A 21,129-nucleotide genomic window follows, 5' to 3' on the forward strand; every position below is an offset into this window, starting at 1 on the left:
GCGCCCCCTCCCCCTCTGGTCCGAATTGGACTAGGAGAGGGGGGGCGGCGCCCCCCTTTCCTTCTCCCTCTCCCCCTTCCTTTCCCCTCCTAGTAGGAGTAGGAAAGAGGGGAGTCCTACTCCTACTAGGAGGAGGACTCCTCCTCCTTGGCGCGCCCTAGGGCCGGCCGGCCTCCCCCCTTGCTCCTTTATATACGGGGCAGGGGGCACCTCTAGACACACAAGTTGATCCTCGTGATCGTTTTCTTAGCCGTGTGCGGTGCCCCCTTCCACCATACTCCTCGATAATATTGTAGCGGTGCTTAGGCGAAGCCCTGCGACGGTAGAACATCAAGATCGTCACCACGCCGTCGTGCTGACGGAACTCTTCACCGACACTTTGCTGGATCGGAGTCCGGGGATCGTCATCAAGCTGAACGTGTGCAGAACTCGGAGATGCCGTACGTTCGGTACTTGGATCGGTCGGATCGGGAAGACGTACGACTACTTCCTCTATGTTGTGTCAACACTTCCGTTGCCGGTCTACGAGGGTACGTAGACAATACTCTCCCCTCTCGTTGCTATGCATCAGCATGATCTTGCGTGTGCGTAGGAATTTTTTTGAAATTACTACGTTCCCAACAATAAGGACTTCATAGTGAGAACACACACAACATGCTTGAACACTAGGTGAAGTATACGACATTTTTCCTGTGTGATATCAGTAACTCAACATAAGGGTTGTGTGTATGGCTTTTTTATCATCAGTACGATGGTTAATTTACTGGGAGATATGTGTTGTCACTATATACATACTGACGATCTAATCTATAATGTCACATTGAAGTCATACGGTCATACAAAAAACATCATGTGTGCTCTTACATCGAAAATCCCGGCGGAAGTCCTTTGTGCACCACCCTCTCTTCAACGATTGCCTATCCATCCCGTAGCTGAATAAAAATGAGCACGCAGTCGCGGCAGATACTGAGATGAAAAGATTTTTTTTTGAAAAAGTGAATATATTTTAGAACGCTTTTTTGCAAAGTTGTTAGTACAAATTTCAAACTTGATTTTTTAAAAAACAACAATATTTCCCTTTTAATTATTTTTAAAAACCTGAGTATTTTTTAAAACATTTTTAAAAAAAATTAGGAGATACTGTTGTGATTATTTTTGCTTTTGCAAACATTTGAAAAACACAAATATTTTTGAATTTTCAATTTGAAAAGGCAAACATTTTTTAAAACATGTTTTCTTTAAAATTGGGAGGTACTGTAGCTAAATTGTTTTAATCTATACCTATTAATAAAACTTGGCGGAATTTTTAAATGTGCCCACCTAATGCATGGTTTTAGTTCAATTTATTAAATTAGGGATATGGAAGGAATCTTTTTGTTTGTCGCCTCTTTATGTACGACCACTCGGCCCAGTGACTCCCATCAAAATGCATGAAAAGTCCAACTAAGGTTTCATGGTCTATCTGACATAAACTACTCAATTTACATGATGACACGGACATATATAATGTGCTGTGCTTTTCCCTATTATATTACCCAGATGATAAAGAAAAATTTTGGTCAACGCTCTTGATCTTCGCCGGACACAAAGGCGACTCAACAATCCAGCTATTGGACCTGGCCAACCTAGATTAGTGACAATTGGTAGCACGACCACCGGCAATGAGGACGACAAAGACGACAAGAAGAAACATGTGTCTTGTGTTATACTAAAATGGAGGATGTGGACCTGAGAATAAGGTATTAGTTATATTTATTATGTTATGGTCATGAGGGTGAAATCTTTAATCATGCTCAGTGAATAATGGCGTGTGAGGGCTGTTTTCTTCCATCGCAACACACGGGCCATGTTTGCTATCTCTATAAAAGACTTATACGGAGAAAAATAGCACACTCACAACCAGATATAGTCAATCAGCAGTCGAGACACACACGGGACTACACACATCCTTGCGGCAGAAGATCCTCGCTAGCGTGCATCGTCTCAGTCTCCTTCCCCATCTCAGATCGATCTAGCCCTGGACTGAACCCAGCACCTCTGTCCCGTCTTCGCTCGCCGGCCGCCACCATGGCCGAATCCCCACCCCAAACCCTACCCTTCCTCCTCCTCCCCCTCATCCTCCTTTCGATTGCCCCCGCCGCCAGCGCGGCCGCGTTCGCCGGCCTCGACGCCTTCCTCGCGTCGGCCGCCGCGCGCGACCCCTCCGCCGCCAACGACACCTTCGCCTCTCTCCCCGCCGGCCTGCGCCGCGCGCTCTCCGCCCCGTCCCCGATCCTCCCGTCTCGCCTCCTCTCCCTCTCCGCCGCCGTCCCCGTCAACGTCCGCCTCGCCGGCTCCTCCTTCCCGCCCACCTCCGCCGGCCTCCTCCCTTCCTTTGTCTCATCCGCCGTGTCCTCCTCCCACTTCCTCTCCAGCCGCCCCCCGCACCGCCTCGCGCTCTCCCACAGCATCCACCTCGATGTCGCCGCCCCCGCCGCGTCCTCCGACCTCGTGACCCGCGCCGCGACCGCCGTCCAAGCCCACCTCAATGCAGCCCCCGCGCCCTTCCACTCCAACGCCCTCTCCTCCGTGCCTTACAAAATCGTCGACGATATCATCGCCGAGGACTACCGAGCGCACGCCGGCTCGGCGTCCTCCCCGGCCGTCTACATCTACTTGCTCGACCTCGGCCCGCAGCCGCGTCCGTACGCCTACACCGCGGCCTCCTCCTCTGCCGATGGCCATTCGCCTGCCTTCTCCCGCTGCCTCGCCCCTCTCTGGACCGGCAAGGAGCGCTACATCTGGATCGACCTCGGTGCAGGCCCGGTGGACTACGGGCCGGCGCTCTCCGGCGAAGGCGTCCTCCCTCGTGGTGAGTTTCATCCTCTTGCTGCTCTCCACGGCCGCCCCAAGTCGGACAAGGCGCTCCTTGCGGATCTGGCCTCACTGGTTCTCAGTGCTTACAAGTCGTTGCTAGTGCCTTCGCTCAGAATCCCAGTGCATTTTGAGAGCTCTTTGCTTATTCGTTTTGTTCACATCCATGGTGAAGAGAAAGATCCTGTTGGACTCGATTGGAGTGCAATTGAACAGTCGATTCGGGATGGAGATCTGCCCTTCGATGGCCAGAGCTTGAAGTTTGATTCGCACAGTGTCAAGTACTCTGAGTGCTCAATTTGCTCATTTGCAATTGCCCGCTCAACACACTCATTTACATCCAGGTTCTTGTTTGAGAATTACACGATGATAGTGAGTGAGTACTTGGACTCCAAGCGGATGAGGCAGGTGCTGTCAGACTCGTCGGATGAGTTGCATCGTGTGGCTGGGATTCATGATGATGATGAGCATGACAAGGTTGTGCCAGTTTATGTTTTTGATTTGGATTTCGATAAGCTTCTGTTGTTAGATAGGTACCACCAAGCGGTGGCTTTCCGTGATATGGTGGTTGCTGTGAGGACAAGGAGCTCGCAAACGGTCAGTGACTACAGCTGTAATGGTCGACATGTAATTACAATGACTAGAAATCTCGACCGTCCGATCATCGGCTCAGTTCTGCAGACCATGTTTGGCGTCTCACCAACACACCAGTCATGGAGCCCTGAGCACAATGCCACGGTCGTTGATTACACTTGGAGCACTGGACATACACCATTTGGGCCGTTCTCAGAGACGAAATCACTGTCTTTTGTGCAGAAAGATGCAGCCCGTAGGAATGTTCTTCTTACCACCCTCAACTACACAATCACTAGTACAGTTGAGGTTCTGGAGTCACTGGCTGCCCATGGTGGGGAAAATATACTCCTTAGAAAGAAAAGGCATGTTGAGTTCATTCAAAGGTGGAATCTGCTCACTTATAAGTTGGAGAAGGTGGTGTCAGCCATGTCCCGCCTGGATTACGACAAGGCAATGTACCTTTTGAGATCTTCAGATCATGATATGTATGCCATTTACATGTTGGTGTATCAGGCTTCTCAGGAGCTGGATGCCTCACTGGTTTGCTTCAAAGACCCACCATTCCCATGGCTATCAGTTTCCTTGTCTGGAGTCTTTGTTTTTGGTTTCTTTTTTGTGTATTCTAAGAGGGATAGTTTGTTTAGGAGCAAAAGGAAGCAGTTCTGAGTTCTGACAGCAGTTTTGTTGGTGGATACTACTTGAAAGCTTCACCCTGATGCGATCATAGTTGACAGCTGCCGGGAAATTGCATCCTTGCATATTACATGGAGCAGTGACTAGACACTGGGAATGGGTGCATCTTGTTCCAAGATAAACTTATAAGAGGTATTCTAGATTATTTGAGGAAGTCAACACTTCCACTTGTCTTGTAAGTTTAATGTGCCTGAATTGCCCTTCATACATAATGTTGATCTAGATTTTGCAGACATTATGTGTTTTATTTTGTTGACTAGCATGTTCCCTATCATGTTCGCTGCGTGCATTCTATGCTCATGTTTAGTTTAAAGATGTTAGACTCAACAGTTTAGGTGTAAAAAAGGAACAGTTTTAATAGGTGTTACAAGTTACAACATGTCAAGTTCTTTTCACATTCTGGTTTATGCGATAAAAAAAAAATCAACATATTTGAGCTGGGGAAGGGGAGCCTTAGCGCAGTGGTAAAGCTGCTGCCTTGTGACCATGAGGTCACGGGTTCAAGTCCTGGAAACAGCCTCTTACAGAAATGTAGGGAAAGGCTGCGTACAATAGACCCAAAGTGGTCGGACCCTTCCCCAGACCCTGCGCAAGCGGGAGCTACATGCACTGGGGCTGCCCCTTTATATTTGAGCTGTCATATGAGTCATCAGATATTCAGATTTATGTCTAGGCAACTATCTTTACTACCAAGTAGTGCCTTCAACCCTTTGTATGGTAGGATTTGTGTTACATAGGGAGGAAACCCTTGTCTTTATATTAAGCCGAAAGCCTGAATAATGTCCTTGAGAAGCTTAAGTTGTGTCCTACTTCTTGCTCTCCCTGTTTTCCTACGTGATGTCCTGCTGCTTGATTAGTACCCTAGTCCGCGAGCATTGTAATGAATGCAAGTTAAGCCCATCATCAGCACAAAATAGACTGAGAGTCGGTGAGAAATCTAAACTGTAGGAATGAGGTAGCGTAGAATATGACAGGTTAACCAAAAAGCTATCACGTTAGTTTTTACTGGTAAAAAGGGGAAAGGAGATTTTATGTGATGGTCAAAACGGGGTGTTGATGCCATCTTATGGAGATGGATCTGGTTACGAAATTGGCTTCCGCGTCCATGCTACCATATAGAACAACTGATGTCTGCTAATAGTGGTATATAATGAATGCTTCAAACCTGATGAGTCACTTACCCTGAGCAAGCTGTAAGGCCCTTCACAGATACTCCCTCCGTTCGGACTTACTTGTCTCGGAAATGGATGTATCTAGAACTAAAATATGTCTAGATACATCCATTTCTGCGACAAGTAATTCCGAACGGAGGGAGTAAGATAGCTGGGCCATAGATCATGCAACAAGTTTTTGGAGGGAGCAGCTTTCCCTAGGGATATCAGATTAAGTCGTTTGAGTATTGCAATCTGCTAAAGCTGCTCCAAGCCTCCAACATGTCTTCCACCTAAATTTGTTGTATACGAATTTCAACCATCAGGGGTATGCCGAGTTGCCCTGGACACCCATATTGTGCGAAGTACAACTCCACTGGGCCCAGGAAGCAAATGTACCTACTGGTCGTTGCCTCGAATTCTTTTGCTTTTGCACCCTTACAGGTTTTTCTTACAAAATCACCGTCACTTTGCAATTGGTGGTAGCAACTCTCATCCTTAAGTTTGTTTACTTGAACATGATGAATTACCCTCGTGCATCTCTGGTGCTTGACTTGGATTACACTTTTGCATTCATGTCTATCTTTACTTGAGGCGCTTGCTCAGACGATAATTACGATGGTGTAACCGGACCAGTAACTGAGTGTCTTACTGAGTGGAAGGCGGGATTAGCTGTTGTTAGGTCTATTCTATTCTAGCCAGAACATCATTTATAGGCCATGTTTCTCGTTCTTTTGATTGCATCCGGTACTTAACTTTTGTGATATGTATTTATGTTTAGTTGGTGCAAAGGCGATTTTCAATTTCTGCGTTTTGCACTCACGAGTTCCGAATGAACATGACTGCCATTTGAGGCCCAATCAAGGGTATGTTTTGTCTACACGTGAAGAAAAAGGGTGTGTTTTGTCTAATGAACTCTGATACAACTGATACAATTTGAGATGTGAAATTTAGGAGTAAATGCAGGATTAATGCGCAAACAAATGATACACATGTCTTTTCTCAATACAAAAGTGGGACATGCCTGTTTTCCCACCTACTGAATGACCACAGTTAACAGTATAATTTATTCAGAGGAATTACACTAGTACTAACCCGCAAAAAAAAATTACACTAGTACTAGAACGATAAATTAACGGGAAAATCCCACTTGTAGGCAGAAAACCAGCTATGGGCACGTAGCCTAAAAAACCATCCAGCTCATCCAAGGGCCGTCGCAGATGCTTTCGGGATCTCGTGTGCTCTGCGTACTGCGGCTATCCGTGACCTGGATCGGGGATTGGCGGGCAGCCGTTCGGGTTATGCAGCGAAAATACTGTGACAATGCTCAAAACGTATATCAGGCCATGAACATATAAGAATGTTTTCTAAAAAAACATATACTAAGGCCTTCTTTGGTTTATAGGATAGGAAATGAGATGTCAAGTATTTCAAATTCTATGAATAGAAATAGTAAGAGAGATATGCTCTGGTTCACACCATAGTATATTTTCTATCGAGTCTAGGCTAATATTTATTTTTCTATAAAATGTGAGGGATAGGAAGAAATTTTTTATTTGATGAAAAAGGGTTTTCCCCATCTTATTTTTATTAAAAACGGGGCAAAGCACCCAGCCCAACATTTCAAAGCTCTCGGATCTAGCCAGAGTAGCAGGTTCAGAAGAAAAACTATAGCAAATAGGATCAGCCACACAGGGCCCGAGCAAACTTTTTAAACATCTCTTTTTGCAACTACCAGACGAAGAAGTAGGACTATTACATCAGGTCATCTTTTTTCATTTAGGATAGAAAGAATTCCTTCATATGAATATAATTATATTCCTACAAACAAACCGAAGGACTCTAAAGGATTTTTTCCTATAAAAATCCTATCCTACAGAACTCTTTCAAATCAAAAGAGGCCTAAGAGAAGAGCGTGATACATCGGTAATTGAATGTGATATAACCATATAGTCACTCCGTCCTAAAATTCTTGTCTTAGATTTGTCTAAATACGGATATATCAAGTCATGTTTATCGAAAAAGGCTTTCACCCCGCTTTATAAATAAAGCAAACCGCCACAGAGCACACATACAAGGACTAGTCCACACGCACCCAAGTCTCACAAACAAGAAGAAGGTTCTGCTGAGGACACAGCTCAACAAGCCCAAAAAAAACTAAAAGAAAAGAGCTGGGGAGCCCAACAACTAGTCAGGTTCCGGCGGTGGCGGCGGGGGCGGCGGAGACAGGCGGACAACCATCGAGCGAAGGTCAGCGATGAAGGCTGAGATGGCGTCGCGGTCCTTGGGGCGGCTAAGCGGCCACCAAAGCTGCAAGAAAGCAGACAGTTTGAAGATAACGTCAGTAGCCCGTCGAAGGGGAACACGCTGGATCACAGGCTTATTACGGACCGTCCAGAGGGTCCAAGCGAGGACACCAATCTCAAGCCACCTAATGTGGCGAGAAGACAAGGGGGAGGACTGGAGCTCGTCATATAGGTCGGGGAAGTTGGTGTGACACCAATTTCCACCCACCACGCCACGGAAGCAACTCCACACGAATTGCGCGGATACGCAGGAGAAGAAGATGTTATTCGAGTCCTCGGGAACGCCACAAAGTGGGCAGAGGCCGGAGCCCGGGCCATTGCGCTTGCGGACCTCAACGCCAGACGGGAGTCGACCGCGAATCCACTGCCACATGAAGATCCGGATTTTCAGGGGCAGGCGGATGGACCACACCGTCACAAGGGGGGGAGGGGTGGAGGAGGGAGCGATGGCATGGTACAGAGACTTGGTGGAGAATTGTCCCGAAGGTTCGAGACGCCATCTCACCCGGTCAAGGCTACTATCCACCACAGGCTCATGAAGAGCAACGCAGTCCAGCAACTCGCGCCAGGCGGCGGATTCCGGGGGGCCAAAGGGCCTCCGAAAAGCAAGGCGCCCTAGGTCAATAAGGGCCCTCTCAACAGAGATCAAGGGTTCTACTGCGATGGAGAAGAGGTCGGGGAAGCGCGCGGCGAAGGGGGAGTCTCCAGCCCATCTATCAAACCAGAACAGTGTCGTCGATCCGGAGCCCACCTAGATGGATGTCCCGATGCGAAGGACCGGGAGCAGCTGGACGACCGACTGCCAGAACTGAGAGCCACCAGATCTCTGACAAAAGGCGAGGGGTTGGCCTCGCAGATATTTGTTCCGAATGATGTCAAGCCAGAGACCCCCCTGGCCCTGCGAGATCCGCCAGAGCCAACGGGATAGGAGGGCGATATTCATGCGTTTGGAGCACATGATCGCGAGGCCTCCTTGATCCCTAGGCTTGCAGATGTCGGGCCAGCTAACCATATGGTATTTCTGCTTATTGTTGTCGCCAGCCCAGTAAAAGCGGGACTGAATTTTGGCGATCTCATGGTGCAGGGTCTCGTGGAGGCTGTAGAAGCTCATGAGAAACAGGAGGAGGCTGGAGAGGGATGAGTTAATGAGAATGGTCTGAGCCGCCTTTGACAACCATCTACCCTGCCAAGGTTCGATGCGCGTTTGGAGTTTGGTCACGGTCGGGCGCAGGTCCGCGACGGTGAGCCGAGAGTCGCTAATGGGCGTTCCCAGGTAAGTTGTGGGAAAGGCGCCGAGGCGGCAGTTAAGCCGGTTGGCAATGGCAAGCGACTCGGCCCGAGAGTAGCCCATCACCATCACATCACTCTTGTCGAAGTTTATCTTAAGGCCATACATTTGTTGGAAGCAGAGGAGGAGGAACTTAAGGTTGGCGATATCCGACTCCGAGCCTTTGACCATGATAATGGTGTCGTCGGCATACTGGAGGAGGGAGATCCTGGAGCCGCCAGCCAGGTGGGGAGTGATCCCCTGAATATGGCCAGCAGCCTTAGCCTTATCTCACTACAAAAAAATACACTTTCGTGATGATACGTGTTTGTCACAGTAGGTCGTTTTTTTGTCATGCATGTACATCCATGACAAATTTTTGACAGAATCAAGATAGTCATACCTGTGCTGTCGTAGAAGTGTTCCATGACATTACCAAAATTATCATCACGGAAGTGTCCACTTCCATGATGATAAATCGCGCGTCACAGAAGTGCTTTCGTCAAGGGTGACCGACACGTGGCATCCACCGTAACGGAACGCCGTTAAGCTATTGGGTCGGGTTTTGGATCCGATAACCCGTTAACAGCCCCGACCAATGGGAAATTTCCACGTGTAAAATTCTTATTGGCCGGACGAAACACGTGTCAGCTCGTCAGTGGGTCAGATGGGCGCCTATGATATGTCAACACGTGGCACGACCCAACAGAGGCCCATTCCTGTGAAAAGGCCGGCCTGTTTGACTTGGTCAAAAGCTGGTGGGCCGGCCCATGAAAAGCCTGTTAACGGCCTGTTCGCATACCCATTTACAACCCGCTAACCCAAGGCCCGTTACGCCCTATCCGAATTAGGCCCAGTAGCATCATCTGGGCCATTCAATATGATTCCAGCCTGTTTTCACTTCTGGCCCATGTATGGCCCATGACGTCTTTCGGCCCATATGAGGCCCTATGTAACTCTTGGCCTATTAACGACCCGTGGTGAAACTGGCCCGTAATAAACAGTGTATCACTTTACACCCATTAATGACCCGTGATGAAACTGGCCCGTAATGAACAGTGTATCACTTTATACCCATTAACGGCCCGTTATTCTGTTGGGACGTTTCCAGCCCATGTTATCTTTTCGGCCTTCTCAGAGCCCATTTATTCTTGGACTCATTTCCAGCATTCGTTTACTTACGGCCTGTTACTGTCATTTTCTGCTTGTGGGCCAAATTCAGCCCGTGGTTACAGTCGGCCCGTTTGTGGTCCGTTAATACGTTGGCCCGTTTTCATAGCGTCATCAAATACGGCCTATTAACGATGGTCCGTTATGGTCGGCCCATGAATGGACGATTCCAACTCTAGACCGTTTACGGCCATAATGCGGCCTGTTATTAGCCCATGTTTGGCCAGTCGATCATACAGGCCCGTATAAGGCCCATTGATGATACGGCCCGTAGAAGGCCTACTATTTCTACGGCCCGTAAAAGGCCCACTGTTTCTACGCCCGTAGGAGGCCCAGTGTCACTACAGTAAATATTAGCCCATGGTTATTGTGGCCTAGTTTTAAAAAATAGGTTATTGCAGCCACTAGTTAACCGCGGAAAAAGAACTACAATGACTACAAGCAAACAAATAAATAAGACAACAAGGAAATAAATAAGCAAACAACTAACGCTAGGCTATCACGGCTATTACACATATTACATCCACTGGGCATCAAAGTTCGCCACCAGTGCAAATATAGGGAACAAAGCAGCATATCATATACACTGGCCGTCAAAATTGGCCATCAGTGCAAATAAACGCGGCAGCAAAACAAGAGCATAACTGAAACAACTTCAGAAGAGCTCAAGAAACGTTTTCCTGGGTATCCACCATGCTGGCAATAAGCTTAGCAAGCTGGTTAGCTTTGTCCTGTTTGGCGCTAAAATCCTCCAACGCTTGCTGTTGCACCAAAAAGTATGCATATGAATGCTCCAGGGACTTCCGCAGTCCTTCCGCTTCTTGTCGCAGCACAGCTGATCGATGTCTTTCAGCTTGTAGTTGAGACTCAAGAAACCGAACTGATTCAGACAGTGAGTTTGAATAGCTTGTGCAAGCGGTAGTGGCCAGTAACTCCAACAATAAACCAAGGCAGGATGTGTCACTATCCTGAACCTTATCTGCATTACTTCCTTTACCGTTGCTTAATAAGGCACTCTTCCCCAATATTCTGTCAGCATTCTAAAAGAAGAAACAAGCAGACACATAACAAGTTTAGCATGTACTACTATATGAAACTCATTTCGGTGAACCAGTTCATTAGTAAGGTGGACATGATTAAACTACCAAGTCTTCTATTGCCAAGTACTAATACATAATAAAAGCATTAAACAAACATATATCTATATGCTATGGTAGAAATGGAATCTTAAATTAGACCAGTTGTTCTTCAGGTTTAGGCACTTGTTCTACGTGAACAGAGTACAATAAAACGCAAGAATATAATACTTAAAAATAGAAAATGAGCTCATAGACCTTACCATATTCTTGGTTCGGGACCAGTACAGAACAAGGCGTTCCCAGTCATCGTCCAGTAAATGTGTCTCAGGAGAACGTAAGGGAATTTGATGATTTTCTTTGCCGGTGAAGTACGTTTTCTTCAGATAATTCCGATACTGCCACCAAGCATTCTTGAAGATAGCAGAGGTATTAGCACAGGTTACCTCATCCCGAGTTTCCAAATCGGTCCTTCTCTATAGAGAAAAATGGGAAAATTTGTTGTATTATAACCATCATGGAGGTAGGATGTATGGGACGAAGCAAAGTAATTGCCATGAATAACATTACTTACACATAACTCCTGGACAAACACCTGCAACTAGCATTTTCCTTCATCTTCAGTATAATATTTCCAAGATGGGAAGATACGTACATACGATTTAACAACATCAAATGCGATAGATGCTAAACTACGACTAGCTGGTTGTGCTTCCTCCACAGGAATAGGCGTACTAACTGGTGGAGTTGGGGTTCACCGTGATAATACTGGCCCTTTGGGCACTGGAGCTGCCTTACTAACTGCTCTTGTTTGAGAGCTCTGTGGTGGAGATGGTGCTGTGTCAACAGGAACTGGGTTAGTATCGGCTGGGGTTGGGGTTACATTGGGTGAAGCTGGTTCTCTGTCCATCGTAGTAGGGGTACAATCTGCGAGAGTTTGGGTTATGTGTGGTAGGGCTGGTTCTTGTGCATGTACAGCCGGGGTGCTATCTCCACCAAGAGGTAGCACTATTTTATTTGAAGACCATGTTTTTAGTCCGCTAGATACTGGCATCACCCGCTCCAATTCAAATGGCTGATAAACAGGAAACATAGTTGAATGTACAGACATTGTATAAGAGACAGATGCAATAGATAGTGTGGAAAAAAGAGGGCATGAAATAATTGACATGTATATTGTTTAACTAAAACGGATAGCATGACATAATTTCACATATATGATGTCTATCTAAACTGGATAGCATAGCATAACATAATTCAAAGATATGATGAATAACTAAACAGGATCGCATGACATAATTCACCTACATGTTATCTAAGTAATCAGGATCACATCATTTAATTCACATATGTGATTTATATGCTAAACAGAGGGCATTCAATATGATGTCTGAACTAAGAACATGGTGTTGAATATTGTGTATATGATGTCTAAACTATGCAATGCAAGCCACTGTATGCATGATATGAACAGTATAACCGTGCCAAGTTAGAGCATACACCTCAGTGGGGGAATATGATTGGTCATCTGTCTCTGAATCCATCTCTAAGGAGCTATCGGGACCCAACAAGAGATCTGCTTCGACAGGTAGCATTGTCTGCTCTGAAGGCCTTGTTTTCACTCCAGATTTCTCCATCTCCCACCCAAATGGCTGATTCACAGAAAGAGTAGTTTAATGTACAAACATTGTCGACAAATGGAAATGTAATGAAGAAAAGGAAGGGCAAGATATCATTCAAATATATGATGCCTGGTTAAACAGGATGGCATTGCACATTTCACATATATTATGGCTGGCTAAAAGACATGAGACTGCATAATTCCCATAAATGATATAGAAACTAAACAGGTGGCATTACAAAACATGTCTAAACTAAGCAGATGACATATATGATGTCAAAAGTAGGCACTGCAAGGCAACATATGCATGATATGACTAACATCATCATGCCAAGATAGAGCAAACACCTTGGGGGGTAAATAGGAGTGTCAGTGGCATCCGAATCCGCCTCAGAACAGATATCTTCCTCTGGATTACAATCTGGAGAGGGGTGGGGAGGGTTTGCCATTGAACCCACCATGGAGCGATGTCTGCATGACATTATATTGCCGCGCAAAACTCTTCTCTTTTTCTCTACATGTTCAGCATGACTGTGTACAATATCTGACATGCATACGAAAAAAATATGGTGAGATTATGTAAGGAGAGCATGCAGAGATGGTAACAACCAGTGGATCGATATTTTTCCGTTGAATCAAAATAGCCCTAATGGATCGACGTGGATGTATAGTAATAAGTGATGCAACAAGTGTACAACCTCTTTGCCGTAGCCGTGTCGATCTCAGCATCATTGGGTTGGTCGCTGAAGCAGTTGAGGCAGAGGTGGCTGTCAGAGGTGTGGAGGAAGATCTGAGGAATCTGTAGACGACGTCCAGGGCACTGCTTTGTTGTGATGGATCGTTCTGTCATTGGAGCAGCTCCGGTGAGCCGTAAGACGTCAAGGCTGAAGCAGCACAAGACATACATCGTCAATCTCAAGTGGGATTCTAATAGCATCTCCAATAGATGATGTAAAATGGATGTAAAATTAACATCACCAAAAACCACCTGACTACAACAGATGAGGTAAAAACTGTTGACTCTGAACTTAACTGTCGAAACTGAAATTTACTGTGGAATCTAAATGCTACTGTCGAGACTGAACGCAATGGTAGCAGAGAGGCACTTGACATGTAGTTTAGGGAGGGCCTGCAGTTCATCTTCAACCTGCACCCCCCTGAGCCGCCAGCCACCACCGGCCGAACCGCCGGCCACAGCGCCGCCTCGCCACCCCAAAACAACTCGCCACCGCCGCCCCGGCCAGCCCTCTAGGCCCCCCGCCCCCACCCTGAACCCTAAGATAGATAGTGGGGTACCTCTCCGGTGAGCCCCCGTTCCCGCTGCGGGTGGTTCTTCCTTAACTCCGGCGAGCCCCCCAACCCCTGAAAATCGACTGACCCAAAAGTCGATTCAGTCGACTGAAGTGTGGCTTAATCAGAGCAAAGCAGCAGCACGAGCGAGGGGGAGAGCAGCAGCAGCAGCTGGGCGAGCGAGCGATCGAGCGAGAGCCGGAGCAGCAGCAGCAGATCCGGCTGGTATGGACGCCGCCGCTGAAGGGGCCTCGCACTGGGGGAGAGCCACCGTGGAGATGTCGCCCGCGGCGCCGGCTTCAAGGTAGCCGCTCCATGGGGGTGCGGGATGGAGCACCGTCGGCGCCGGGAGGTCGAGTTAAGGAGAAGGTGTGATGCGATGAGTGTACAACCTCTTTGGTGGCGCCGAGTAGGCCTCGGCTTCGTCCGAGGAGTCATTGAGGATGCTGCGGTTTCGGTGGAGCAGGTTAAGGCGGCGCTGTGGGGATGGAGCAGCCGCGATAGACGAGGCGATCGTCGGAGCAGCTCCTTGGAGGTGGAGGACGGGGCGGCTGAACCGGCGGGACGGTGAGATGGACGAAGGATCATCATCCGGGGAGGTGGACGAGGGACGTCGAGCTATTGCGGTGGACGACATCGTCGGGGAAGAGGCTCCAGCTGGACAACGGTGACGTGGCAGATGGAGGAGGGTGGGGTTTCGCGGCTGGAGCGGAGAGGTTATGGCGGCCTGGGATTTTGAATGGTGAAAAGGGGGTGATGGGAGGAGGTGAAGCATGACTTAGGAACGCGCTTGTCCAAAATGTAGGGTGTGTTACAAAAGTACCCCCCACCGATTTGAACTAGCGGCGCTTTCGGCTCAGGGTTAGAAGGGGGATTTCGCGTGCCGGGATTTGGCAGCTGGAGGGAGTTTTCGCGCGCGTTGTAATTTCGAGATAGCAAGGCACGGATTATGAAGGCGCCAGTTTTGGGAGCACGATATCTGAATTTTCGGGATATAACAAGACGCGGGTTGAATTTCAGGGACAAGCCTAACATGTCGTAATATTGTACTTGTACGTACCAAATTAATTCGCACTTCCCTCAACCAAAAAGAAAACGAAAAAAATAAAACTATTCACACCCCACAAAGAGAGTCTTGCCCCGTTTTACTATACAAATGCTATTCAAAGCTATTCCCTCCTTCCATCTATATAGGGCCTAATGCGTTTTTCGATGCTAACTTTGACCAAATATTAGAGTGACATGCAACTTACACAAAGCACACCGTTAAATTCGTCTGTGAAAGGTTTTTTCAATGATATAATTTTCACATTGTGCATGTCATGTACTATTAATCTTGTCAATAGTCAAAGGCGGTCTTAAAAATCTCATTACGCCCTATGTAGATGGAAGGAGGGAGTATGAATCCATGTTATGTCCGATTAAATTTTTTCGCTTGCTGTATAATGCATGTAACCTACTCATACCAACATTTTAGTGCATTCCAAATGTCTATACTACTGTTGCAATTCGAACTAAATTTGAATTCGTTTCTCTATTTCAATAAGAATCCACAATCATGATTATTGCCAACTTCAACCATCAAAGTTTCCTTGCTATCCGCCAGATATAAATCAGACGGCCTATAATGCAGGATGGCAGGCACACCATCATCAACAACTCCGTTTTTATAAGAGTAGAGATAAAATATATTAAATGTAGTATGCCATGTTCATAACCACACCATGTTTATCACCGTTATATATATTCACACATCCGTCGATTTTAAACACTATGATAAATTCTTCAAATATCCGAATTCGCTTTTTATAATGAAGTATATATGATCTCTATTCGTCTTTTACACCCACACAACCCTCTTATCTTTGTAGCTAGTGCTAACTTTCTCTTGTGCATGCACACGCCCGCATCCCTCTCACCCTCTCTCAACATTCTCTAGCTCCATCATGCAAATTCGTGTTTTAACTTTAGGTCGTTCACCCACGGTGTGTGTAGGCCCCTAGCTCCTTCTTTACGGCACACATCGATCGATATGCCTCTCTAGCCAGGTGTGCCTAGCACAAACACAAGCTTCCCCTCTTCTCTTGTCACCGTCCATGCCTCACTCCCACCACTCCTTTCATCGTTCTCGTACTCGTACACTCCTCCCCCTCGATATAGTATGCCTCTCGTACCACCTCCTACATGCATCCCTCTCTCTCTATCCTTCTCCTCGTGCCTCATTTGCTTCTAACACACACATGCATGTATACCGATCGATCTCCCAACATATACCTAGATCGAATTTAACTACCCCCCCATCGATCGACGTACCTCACAAGTTATGTCTCTCCTTTCTCTTACAAAGGGCGATTGATCTTCCTATGTAGTTACGTCTGCTTACCACAGCCACATCGTCCTCCCTCATCATTCGTGCATGCCTCCTGACCCGTCTCTCACATGCACGTGCACAGACAACAAGTAGCCATATCCTCTCTTATTGATATTGCGGGTGTGCCCTCCGTTTGTCTAGCAAGCCTATCCCACCATTTGTTAGAAGCAACTCCACTACCATCCCCTCCAACACTCTAGCTCTGTCTCTCTCCCAACCTTATTCATCTCCTGCACATATACATGGATGCCGATCGATCTCCCTTAATACATGAGGCAGATCGATCTCCTTAATACATGAGGTAGGCCTCTCTCCTCCTCCACACATATACCAGCCATTGTACCTCTATAGTTAATTGGGCCTCCCTCTTCCCCCACCACACACCGATAGTCGAGTGCTGCAGGTAGGTATCCATGCCACAGAGACAAACTGCACATGTCCCATCTCACATTCCAGTAGGCCAGCCACTCTATATCTTTGACGTGGGCACACACAAATTCGATGGCACTCTTTATCGATCGCACGCGCACACACACACACATCATCCCTCTCTTCGATTCTATAGAAACCTCAAGCCGATGATACCTCCACTCTCTTCTCGTGGATCGCCCCCTCTATATATATGTTATATCCAGGACTCTATTTCACACGCATTGCATATGTTAATTTTTTTGATTAACCCCCCCAAACTCTCAAGAACCCACACACTATATCTCTCTAGGTTTGTATCTCTCTCACACAACCCCACGTAGGTGGTGTACGTATACAAGAAGAGAATAGGTGCACTGTGCACATACTCACGCTTCGTGCCCAGCCACACCCGCGCGGGCACACGGTGGAGCTCATTTCTTTACGAAATGGTAGCCCACGTGCTAATTTGAACGCCTGTAGCGGTTGTTTACCTAGGGAGGTCGTGTACCACACGTGCACGAAACAAAGTTCGACTTGACGTGTTGCCGCATTATTTTTAAATAAAGTTATAGCGCTCAATGGCACGTACACAGAATATAAAACAATTTTTATGGAGGAAAAGGTAGTCCGCTCTTCAGAGTATCTCACACAAGGCTCCGGTGGCCTCTCTCTCTCTCTCTCTCTCTCTCTCTCTCTCTCTCTCTCTCTCTCTTTCTCTCTCACCGCTGGTCACTGATCCGGCCGCATCCCGTCCGCCGGGGGAAAGGGAGTGTAGTGGCCTCTCTCTCTCACCGTTGGTCACAGATCTGGCCGCATCCCGTCCGCCGGGGGAAAGGGAGTGCGGTGGCCTCTCTCTCTCTCACCGTTGGTCACTGATTCGACCGCATCCCGTCTGCCGGGGGAAAGGAAGGAAGTGCATCGTTTCTCCGTTCGACGGCACCGAGGCAGCACCTCCCGATTTGCGGTACACGCCGTTCTCTTTGACCAAGCTCCGGCGCGGCAGGGCCTACACCACCTGCTCGCAGATTCCGCCCGCCGCCGCTCACCTAGTTACATCCTAACGACCTCCAGGTATCCCCTCAGGCCTTGCTCCACTGCCCGTTTTCCCACGTCGCTGCATGTGGATCTTCCATAGTTCTTTGCCCAAAACGTAGCTCGTCCGGCGTACTTTCCATATTGCATTCTCGTCCTCACACCGTTTTAGACAAACACAACCGTGTTGTTATCTTCCCTTAGGACAAGGAATATGCTTCTTTTTTGTCATCGCATGTGTCATCAACTGTTATTGGCCAGTAATTGTTTCCTTTCTACCTCTTTTTTGCAAACATGACTATCCATTTCACCTCATTGCTATCGCGACCTTTTGGTGAACTGCACGCATCACTTTTTTCTTAAGAGTGTTTTGTGCAGTTTACTAAAATGTCACACGGGCAACGTCTCTACATTTCAGTGCGACTGCACAAAGGGAGATTGGTTTCGCTCTATCCTCCTCATCCAACTCCGAGCCTAATCTTCTCCAACTAGTTAGTCTTAAGAGAGACCGCAAAGGTGACCGGTTTCTATTTGTGTGTTTATTGTTTCATCAGCAGTCCTCTATTATCGTAATCACACTTGATATCTTTGGAACAGGGATGCTCAGCTCTATTTTAGTGGAACTGCACAAAATGATCGGAATGTTGCATGCTCCAGACAGCTACTTTTTCCCCAACGTGCCTTGTTGATTTAGACAGAGCTGGGGGGACGTTGCTGCCAATAAAAGCATGGATCAATTTTAATTTAACACCTTCTCACAACTGTGTCTTCAGTTGTGATGTAATTATTAGCTCTGATCTACTAATAATTGACATGCATTAGCAAGGAAGTTAGTTTTTTATTGTTTCCGAAAGAGCATCGATGGCAAGACACGCGAAACAAAAGCTGAAAGCTCACACCATTGTACAATTTCATGTCGCTGGGAAATTATTTGTATAGTACGTCAATTATGTAAACAAATGATGGAAGCTTGATAGCATTGCCAGAAGCCTCTTCATCATCCGGGTCCATGTGCAATGCACGAAATTATACTCCTTTGTTCCTAAATATTTGTCTTTTTACAAATTTCAAACGGGCATATTTTAGAGTGTAGATTCACTCATTTTGCTTCGTATGTGTACTTCCTCCGTTCCTAAATATTCTATTCATCTTAACAAAGATTTCAACATATTTTAGAAAGACAAATACTCCGGAGTATATTTAAGAACCGAGGGGGTAGTGCACAACCGCATGGGAGACTCAGCCCGGTCGTTGCGCCGCATTAATAGTGAGTAATGAGCAGTCAAATCATAAGCCCCACCTTTCCCACTGTAAGTTGCTCTGAAGAAGCAACCATCAATACGCTCTTCTTTGAATCCGCTCATACTACTCCATCCGTCACTGTTTATACAGCGCGCTTCAGAAAAAAGAAAAAAAATCTGTGGGACCAAGGCGACTAGCGATCGACCTGAAAAATAGCATTGGTAGTTATAGCACGAGGTCTATTACTAGAGGGAATAATGCGTACACACATGCATGCAGTGCTTCCACCCCGGGTACACACATGCATGCACTCCGTAGTAGTACAGTACATGGAGAGAAAATTGTGGACTTGATTGCGGTTACCACGCCCTAATTAATTGAGCATTAAACCAAATGCGTCTAAAGTCTCTCTGGTGGTGGAAATGCATTGAGAGAAATGCATCATAATGAATCGCGCCCTGTAAACTGTGATGGAGGGTGGAGTAGTATGAAGGTGCAAAACCAAGTATGCGTACTAGTACTGCGCTTGGCTCTTCGCCCCTTCGTGAAGTCGAACAATGATGGTACTCCGCATGTTGGGTACTACAGTGTATGCCTCTGACAATCTGACACCGAATGGACTGATGCATGTCCACCAAGTGTAGGTTGCATTAGTCAAAGGCGTAAGCGAGCTTCACCTTGTCCTGCAAGCTTCTCCTCATTCTGCGAGTTGACGGGACACACCAAAAAGTAGTGCTAGTCCATACTCCCTCCTTTCCGGTTAATATGGCTTAATCTTTTTTGCGGGTAAATGAGAGAGCTTTATTCATATATAAGCATTCTTAGGACGATCAACCAAGACACTGGTCACTAGGAAGCCAAAAAAAGAAGTAGGAAGCGAGGTGTTTCATCAAGCCAGCTCTCGATCACATTCAAAGTGCAGCAAGCACGGTTCGCACGAAAATGCGCCGCAAGGTTTGCTGACCCGTTTACATGCTGAATAACAAAAAAAGAGGAAATATTACTGAGCGCTACTATTTGTAACAGGATATGAGCCAGAATTAAGCGAGAATTGCGGCGAGTGTTCCATGCAATCAACTTCCATTATCACATGCGAGAACCCTCGAAGAGAACCAAATGTGTTGAAGATTGCTTTATCACATTTTAAAATTATAATAAGAGTGCAGACGCTCCTCCATCTGGTTCCTAGTAGTATAGTGTAGTATGCTTCTGGCAATCTGACACCGAATTAACTATTGCACGTCCACCGCTTGAGCGAGGGAGAGCTTGAATTAGTCAAAAGTTTCTCCTTGTCCTGCGAGCCACCGCGCGCAAGCTTCTCCCATCCTGCAACCTTCTCCTCGTTCGGCAAGTTGACGGGACACAACAAAGTAATGCTAGTCCATGCTACCTCCTCTCCGGTTAACATGGCTTAATTTCAAACGAGATAAATACACTGTCTGTCACTGTATATATGTAAAAATACGGTCAGTGGACTTCATAATACGCTTATTGCGCTCAATATATATATTTTCCGGTGTTCATACGGTCACTAGCTCACCCTGACTGAGTATGTGTGTGCATGCACGTGTAGGTTGAACACTTGAGCGTCACCGTGTGTGTTCCGTCGTGTGCTCGGACATGCATGCATTAGGGCGTCGCGCGTGTTTTTGCGTCCATGTGTACGTGTGACTGTTGCATACACGTAGGGGGAGTACGTGTAGGGGCCACTAAGGAGCAGTCAAATCACACAGTAAGTTAGTCGGAAGAAGCAACCATCATTTCACTCTTGAATGACACGTACGCAATATAAAATGGTTGATATGGAGAGAAAAAGAAAACCACTATATATACACCAGCAAGAGCCTAAGCTACAAGCCTGCTTGCTTAGGTTGCTCTCTTCACAAGCATAGAACGACGGGCCTGATCCCGCAGCTGGGGGAAGGAAACAATGTTCTGCGTAGACGCGGTCGACATCGGCGAGGGAGAAAACCCACAGTCGGTGCATCCCAATCGGGGGTCACCGCGGTATGGGCCGATGCCGCGTCCCAACCGCCCTTCTAGCTACAGCCCGACGTCCCAGGTAGTCCA

The 21,129-nt window shown here is 47.0% G+C and overlaps 1 protein-coding gene across 1 annotated transcript; it reads left to right on the forward strand.

The window, feature by feature from the left end:
* The first annotated feature begins 2,005 nt into the window (after positions 1-2,005).
* On the forward strand, positions 2,006-4,372 carry LOC123148080 (uncharacterized). The gene has a single exon (XM_044567435.1). It carries the CDS (start codon positions 2,068-2,070, stop codon positions 4,093-4,095), a length of 2,028 nt encoding a protein of 675 aa, XP_044423370.1. The 5' UTR covers positions 2,006-2,067; the 3' UTR covers positions 4,096-4,372.
* Positions 4,373-21,129: the final 16,757 nt, after the last annotated feature.

Source organism: Triticum aestivum, chromosome 7A (genome assembly GCF_018294505.1).
Source record: "Triticum aestivum cultivar Chinese Spring chromosome 7A, IWGSC CS RefSeq v2.1, whole genome shotgun sequence".
In the NCBI taxonomy this organism is placed as follows: Eukaryota; Viridiplantae; Streptophyta; class Magnoliopsida; order Poales; family Poaceae; genus Triticum; species Triticum aestivum.